This window comes from Oncorhynchus nerka, linkage group LG8 (assembly GCF_034236695.1).
Source record: "Oncorhynchus nerka isolate Pitt River linkage group LG8, Oner_Uvic_2.0, whole genome shotgun sequence".
Taxonomy (NCBI): Eukaryota; Metazoa; Chordata; class Actinopteri; order Salmoniformes; family Salmonidae; genus Oncorhynchus; species Oncorhynchus nerka.
The window spans coordinates 34,377,813-34,385,810 of record NC_088403.1 but is presented as its reverse complement, the minus strand read 5'-3'; the positions used below and the strand labels follow the sequence as shown (position 1 = coordinate 34,385,810).

The 7,998-nt window shown below is 39.4% G+C and overlaps 1 protein-coding gene across 2 annotated transcripts; it reads right to left on the bottom strand.

Annotated features, from left to right (window-relative positions):
• Window positions 1–427: 427 nt before the first annotated feature.
• LOC115133172 (troponin I, slow skeletal muscle-like) lies at window positions 428–7,405 on the bottom strand. 2 transcript variants are annotated; one of them, XM_065021720.1, is made up of 6 exons: window positions 7,291–7,405; window positions 5,032–5,967; window positions 3,185–3,316; window positions 1,696–1,785; window positions 1,219–1,395; window positions 428–881 (listed from the first exon to the last, which is right to left on the bottom strand). In XM_065021720.1, exons 2-6 carry the CDS (start codon window positions 5,131–5,133, stop codon window positions 801–803), a joined length of 582 nt encoding a protein of 193 aa, XP_064877792.1. In that variant the 5' UTR covers window positions 5,134–5,967; window positions 7,291–7,405; the 3' UTR covers window positions 428–800. The 2 variants fall into 2 exon arrangements, with proteins under 2 accessions (XP_064877792.1, XP_064877793.1); XM_065021721.1 differs by having other exon boundaries at window positions 5,032–5,913.
• Window positions 7,406–7,998: the final 593 nt, after the last annotated feature.

Genomic DNA, 7,998 nt, shown 5'->3' with positions numbered 1-7,998 from the left:
AGCGAAGACTGTGATCATCACTCTAATTGCTGACTTTGGCATTGATAACCAAAGGTCAGAGAGAGTGAGTGATACTTCCAGGTATCATTTGTAAACACAAACCAGCCACAGGTCAACTTTTAAATGAAAGGGTAATGTTTAGCACATCCTAGTGGTGATAGGAATGAACTGACAATGGCAACCTTGGTTAAACAGTCCAACTGCTTGTCAATAGTGTCACCCACAGTCTGAAAGGAGAACTGCTCTTGAAAAGCCAAAACTACACATTGAGTGGCTTATCCATGTTATAAACAGCATCCACACTGTATGTGTATTTAATATTTGCATATTGCATTATGACAAAGGTAAACAACATGAAATTACAACTAACTTCATCATATTTCTTTTAATCAGCAATATTGGCAGACACACAGATATTAAACCAAAACAGAATAATTGATGTTTTAATAACAAACTGGAATTGAATATTTACAAAATGAACTAATATGATGAGCATATAACGTTGTTCCACATTGTACTATATTCTCTTTATAGGAATCTAAATCAAACATGACATCGAAAAATAATGATCCAAAGTAGCCGACACTAGAGAGTTTGTAATTACACCTATTGATTAGTTCCCACTGTCTAAACAGTTCCCATAGTCTTTAGTGTAAAATACCTCACACTTCATACTTTCCTCCAAAAACACACAATCTCACTGCAAAAATATATTTTCATGAAAATCCTAAATATGAATGAGTAAACAAGCAGGTAATGCAGCCACAGATCTCTACAGAACCAGTGCATTTGTAACTGTTTTAGCTATTGAAAAGCTTCTTTCTGCCCTCCATTCCAGACATGGACTCCACATTCTTACGCCAGTCACCCGGGTCCACTTTCTGTGAAGAGAATGGACAGTAACCTTTATTTTACCATCAAGGTCAATTAAGAAAAACATCTTATTTACAATGACGGCCTGGTTACCATGGTCACGTACAGCATGAATGATCAAACACGACTCAGATACGGCAGTGAATCTCTGTATCTTGATCAGTATCATTTGAATCAAACCTTTACCCAAATGTGTTGAATTATTTGGACTAAGTACCCATTGTTACCACATGTTTGTGTAGTTAGTACCCGAGAAAATACAGTACCAGCTGAAACTGCGCTGTAAACTATAACATTACCAGAAGCCATTGCATGAGTTTTTTATTCTAAACTTCCCAGTCTTACCTCCTCTTCCTTCTTGTCTTTCTTGACTGTCTTCAGGTTGGACTTAAAGTCTGACTTGGAGCTGAGTTTGGCCTCAGTCAGAGCCCCCAGCATAGCGTCGGCAGACTTCTTGACCCTCTTGAGGTTAGGTCGCTTCCCCCCCTTCAGCTCGTTGATCTTTGCATTCAGGTCCACGAGCTGAGATGTTCATACAGAAAAAAGATTCACTCTCCTGTCCCCTTATCAGCTAAGCATGTTGCCATTTGTGGTCTTGGCATTTCAATGAAAATCAAAACGCTTTTGTTTGAAAAAAAAGAATCATTTTGTGGCACTTTTGGAACTTCTAGAATATTGAAATCACCAAAAGAAGTCAGTATAAAAATAGTTATCTTCAATGAAATACACTTTGAGGCACTTTCATAGATCTCAGGTAACTTCAGGTAACTGTCCTGAGTCTGACAGTGTAAACTCGTTTAATTTACATTACAAAAAGCAAACCTCTTTCTCATTCTTGAGCACTTTTGCTTCGATATCGTATCGTGCCTCATCCACCGTGTCACATTTCCTGTGCAGTTCCTTACAGAGCTCCTGTGAAGAAAAAAGACTCAGTCATCTATAAGCCACCAAGGACTGTTGAAAAAGTACTGTGGGAGGATGCATCAAACAAACTACAAAAGCCACCTCTTTAAAATTCCATTCACTCATCAATGAGACAGGTAGAAGGGCGCTACTTTTTTGTTTGTTTGACATGTCTTAACAAAAAAGGAGATGCTGTTCTTTACCAACAGCACGCCAGGGAATAAATCCTGACAACGTAAGCTTGGATGGCTACTATCTGAGCCCCAAAGAGCACCTTATTCCTTGCTACCTTTGACCAGAGCCAGAGATGGGCATATAGACTATCTTGCTACAATAAAAAAATACTCTAAAGACCAATGTATCAAAATAAAAGAGCAAATACTTCTGCAAATTATTGTATTTAATCAAACTACAGTTATTTTAGGTATTTTCAAAATACATTTGCAAGTACACGCCTTCACTACAACAACATTCTGTAATGGATACAAAAAAAAACATTTTACTTGCTACGGTTGTGATATTTGGGCCGACCAACCACTGCTCTCGCACATTGGCTAACCGGGTCTACCTGCATTGTGTCCCGCCACCCATCACCCGCCAACCCCTCTTTAACGCTACTGCTACTCTCTGTTCATCATATATGCATAGTCACTTTAACCATATCTACATGTACATACTACCTCAATCAGCCTGACTAACCAGTGTCTGTATGTAGCCTCGCTACTGTAAACAGTAAAACAAATTACTGTTGTTTTATTTTTTTACTTACCTATTTTTCAACTAATACCTTTTTTGCACTATTGGTTAGAGCCTGTAATTAAGCATTTCACTGTAAGGTCGGCGCACGTGACAAATACACTTTGATTTGATTTGATATTTGGTTGTTTATCTACTTTAGTTGAATGCACTGACTATAAGTTACTCTGGAGAAGAGTGTCTGCTAAATGAGCAAAATGTAAATGTTTATGTAAAAAGAAACAATTGCAAAGCACACTGGGTATTCCTTTTGGCCTTGTTTCATGGGGAGGAGAGCATTAGAATAATTCCCTGCAAGTGTTCATTTTGTACATTTACCAGACACTTTTATCACACCATAGTGCCAGCAGACTTCTGATACCAATACAGGGTGAAAGGGGGCCAACAAATTGTGAACCACTATAAAAAAAAATGGTATAGAAAAGTATTTTGTACTTTACAAAATAAAAATACAGATCTCAAAAGTACTGTATCTTGTTACAAAACACAATGAATTGTAGTTCAGGACAGTGAAATACAAATTGAAATACATATTTCAAAAACATGGAACAGAAATACTGCTCATCTGTGTCCAGAGCCATATACACTCTGGACTATAGAAGTGCAATATATAGGTACTTGAACGTTGGGCCTTGGCGTTATGTAAGTGTACCTGAAGCTCTTGCACAGATAGGCCGGAGAGTTTCAGCGGTGGTACTCTCTCGCTCAAGGTGCTCTCCCTCTCTGTCACCTTGTTGCTTTGCTCCTGGACCAGCAAGACCCCAGCTTTCTTCAGTAGCTTTTGCTGTAAGGGAACATGACTGAACAACTTAATGATAACACAGTACAATTCATAGTTTAAATGATGTACCAAATAGTCTGTTTTCAAATGTTTTTGAACTTGTATTCATTATTGCAATCAGTTTTGGCAAACATGATTTTCTAGGCACTTGTATGTTGTTGTTGTTGTGTGTGTACAGATGTAGGATCTTAATTTGATCATTCTTTGGTGCTGAGAATTTTGTGATTTACATAAATTCACTGAAAACCCACTCTAGCGCACAGTTATATTAACAGTATTGCACTTTTCATCTAGCCTACTTTTGGCGAGGTAATAGCCTAACCACCTATCAAGCAACATTATTGACTAAAGCAGGGGTGTCAAAGTCATTTTGCTCGCATTCGGTCTTCAATAAGGTCTGGGGCGGCTGCACTGAAAATGTGTTATATTTTCTCACCGTCAAAATGTGCAACAAAAATTGTCCTCTATCCATAGTTTTTGTATGGGATTTGTCCCCCCCAAAAAACATATTTCCATGACATAGACTGACCAGGTGAATCCAGATTAAAGCTATGATCCTTTATTGATGTCACTTCCATCAGTGTAGATGAAGGGGAGACGACAGGTTAAATCAGGATTTTTAAGCCTTGAGACACTTGAGACGTGGATTGTGAATTTGTGCCATTCAGAGGGTGAATGGGGTATGGTAGTAGGTGCCAGGTTTGAGTGTGTCAAGAAATGCAACGCTGCAGGGTTTTTCACGCTCAACAGTTTCTTGTGTGTATAAATAACGGTCCACCACCCAAAGGACATCCAGCCAACTGTGGGAAGCATTGGAGTTAACATGGGCCAGCATCCTTGTGGAACACTTTTGACACCTTGTGGAGTCCATGCCCCGATGAGTTGAGGCTGTTTTGTTTTGTATGCTCAGTGTATATAATATACACTACCGTTCAAAAGTTTGGGGTCACTTGGAAATGTCCTTATTTTTTAAAGAAAAGCACATTTTTTAAAATAACATTATTTTGATCAGAAATACATTGTAGACATTGTTAATGTTGTAAATGGCTATTGTAGCTGGAAAAAGCTGATTTTTTTTTGTTGCCTGTAATCAAACCCACAAATGATGAAGCTCCAGATACTCAACTAGTCTAAAGAAGGCCAGTTTTATTGCTTCTTTAATCAGGACAACAGTTTATAGCTGTGGTAGCATAATTGCAATAGGGTTTTCTAATGATCAATGAGCCTTTTAAAATTATCAATTTGGATTAGCTAACACAATGTGCCATTGGAACACATGATTGCGGATAATTGGCCTCTGTACGCCTATGTAGATATTCCATTAAAAATCTGCCATTTCCAGCTACAATACTCATTTACAACATTAACCATATCTACAATGTCTACAATGTCTTTCGGATCAATTTGATGTTATTTTAAATGGACAAAAAATGAGCTTTTCTTTCAAAAACAAGGACCTTTCCAAGTGACCCCAAACTTTTGAATGGTAGCGTATATATTTCTGTACTCAAACCGCTCGCAGGCCGGTTTGGACACCCTTTTGGGTCAGATCCAGATGGTTTGCTGTGACAATATGCTGTAGGTCAAATTAAGATCCTACATCTGACCATGTGTACTAGTCATATGCAGCCTGCTAAACATACATATGCTCTCAGTACTATGAATACATGTTCTTGTTCACGTCCATACAGAAGAAAACTCCCATCAGACCGACCTACCTTCAGCAGTAACCTGCGGGTTGCTGAGTACTTTGTCTTTTTCTGAAAGAGAGAGATGAGACATACCAAGTATATTATAGGCTCATTACAGTCACTAATCATGTTAGCACATCTTCATATGTAGGTAGGCTTATTCATTACAGTCACTGATGATGTTAGCCTATAGTCATATGTGGTCTCTATTACAATGGAGCTACAGAGCATACAACCGCCTGTCTCTATTGATTAGGATGAGCTGTGGTTCCTAATGTAATAGAATGTAATGCTCCGCCACCAAATCACAAGCCTTCATTGAAGCACAGTCTCAGAGAGCAAGGGGCTCATTTCTACTCTGTATGTGGCTCGGTATTGATACCAAATGAATCCTTCCGTGTTGATACTGCTACGGTGGCCTTGGGATCATTTGGATGATTATCAGTTAGCCTGAGACAAATGGCCTTGCGACACGACAATTACTCAGTAATTGCTGATAGATTATAATGTCTAACATGTTAAGTCCCACAAGCTGTTGCCAAGATGTCAGTGTGGCTATTCATAAGCATGACATGCTAACTGCTTTGCATAGCATATGTATACAGTACCAAAATGACCATTACAAAGGTTTGATTGTGCAAAAAAATGCAAATTAATGAACAAAAGGGCATTTTTAAGATATGAGGTACAACAAAGGGTATGAGGGGGGAAAAATATGTCCAAAACTGACTTACCGGTCTGTTTCAACATATTGCAAACCAAACAAACAAACAAAGAAATCGAAAGAAGGCGTTATTTTCTGTCCCATATTGACAACATTGCCATAGTTGGGTGATTGATTGAAAGACACAGAGTGTGACAGTTACAGACTCACCCCTCAGACATGGCTGTTCTGGTTTATGAGTACTGCTGGGGAGCCAACATAGCTGTGGTCAGAGGTTTATTGGCAGAACATTCCCAACACTAGACATCATATGGAAAGTATCAGAGATGTAAGAATCAATGTGCCATACGAGGAACAATGACCACTTATGAATATAATGTAATAGGTTACATCACACATGTGTTAGACTTGTGATTAGTAGGGGCTACAGTAAAAATAAAAAATAAAAATCACTCATAGAAGTTATTGGAAAAAACAGTTGTGATCATCAAGGTCCCCCACAAGGTCCTCATGTCCTGACTTGGATAAAAGAGGCTGACCTTGGCTCTCTTATTACCCAGAGAACAGGGGTTCACTGTCAAGGTTAACATGGTCCTTGGATGGAATTGTCTGATGATAGAAAATGATGAAGGAGAAAAAGGTTTAAATACTCAAGATCCTTTAAAAACAATTTCTCCTGACATTTTCTCAGCATTTCTCCTCTCCCCTCAGGTGTGTGGTGCTATACCCTTGAGCCATTATCACCTTTGGTGCTAGCATGAGCTACTGTGCAAGGGGAAAGTTTGACCGACCAAGGGCATTGTTGCAGTATATGCTGCACCAGGCCACCAAATAACTGAGGTCCATTGAGTAAAAAGGCTGTCTGCTTTAATGTCACCATTGTGACATTACAAAGAAAGATCAACCTTGTGACCTTTCCGGTGGCATGCTGTTCTACTGGTAGAGAAGACTTATTAGCCCCCAGTGTTAAAATAAACCCTCTGGGCTCCTTACACTAAAGTAGACACGCGTGTGAACGGACCCAGACCCAGACTCACACACACACACACACACACACACACACACACACACACACACACACACACACACACACACACACACACACACACACACACACACACACACACACACACACACACACGCACGTCTCAGGTTGCCCGCTCCTGCCACTGAGTAACGGTGGGAGGGGACTCAAAATCAATGCCACATTTTACAACCAAGCAGGTCAAACACCATTAAAATACAATTTTATTACAATAATTACTCATTGCAAATATGAGCAAAGATATGAGGTGTGACTGCTACAGCATTAACACACTAGCCCCAATGAGGTAAACACAAACCATACACACTGCTGGCAACTGCTGGCAACTACTGACACTTCATCTATTTGTATCGTTCATTTATAGGAAATAATCCCTGAAAAGCGAACACATTTCTTATTTGAACAATGTCAATCCAAATTCTACTTTACATGGCAGATTGCTATCGACAACAGTCTTAACCAAAAAAGAAAATATACTTGAAACATTCAAAAGACCTATCTGCTTTAATTGCTCTCACATATTTCTCAGAATATTATTTGCTTTCATAGACTGAGCCGAGACGATCGGATAACTTACCTTTAAAAGAGAAGCCAATCAGAGAGTGAACGTGTAGCAGTGATGTTGTGCAGGAAAAAGCGGTTTATGATTTTGAATGATTGATTTATGGCTTCTGCTGCCTCATGTGAATGGCTCTCTAAAATAGGGGCCCTTAATACGCCTCCCTAACACACATTGGCTACATTATGATCATCATGTGTGTGTGTGTGTGTGTGTGTGTGGGGGGGGTGTCTTGCCCTTCCCTGTCCTCAACCCTTGAATCACTGCCCTGATAGAGACATAAAGGGGCACAATGGCACTTTACTTTGATATGTAGAAGAGTTATATGAGGACGGCTCATAACAATGTCTGGAACAAAGTTTTAACGAGGATTGTACTATACTGTAGTTTTTACTGTAGTGTTACTCAGGACTGTATTATATTGTAGTATTTATGTTTAATTTTATTATGTTTTACATAGAAGTGGAGGCTTTCTCCTTCAGGAAAGATACTGGAGAAATACAAAAAATAAAATTAAAGCTTTTAAACATTATACACATACATGTGGGCTTCTGAGTGGCACAGCAGTCTAAGACACTGCATCTCAGTGCAAGAGGTGTCACTACAGTCCCTGGTTTGAATCCAGGCTGTATCACATTTGGCCGTGATTGGGAGTCCCATAGGGCGGGGCACAATTGGCCCAGTGTCGTCCGGGTTTGGCCGGGGTAGGCCGTCACTGTCATTAAG

Coding starts and splice junctions, on each gene's coding strand:
- LOC115133172 (XM_065021720.1), bottom strand. CDS start 5,133: ATGATTAGTGACTGTAATGAGCCTATAATATACTTGGTATGTCTCATC. Junction 3,317..5,031: donor CCCGCAGGTTACTGCTGAAG/GTAGGTCGGTCT, acceptor GTTCCCTTACAG/CAAAAGCTACTGAAGAAAGC. Junction 1,396..1,695: donor TGCTCAAGAATGAGAAAGAG/GTTTGCTTTTTG, acceptor TGAACATCTCAG/CTCGTGGACCTGAATGCAAA.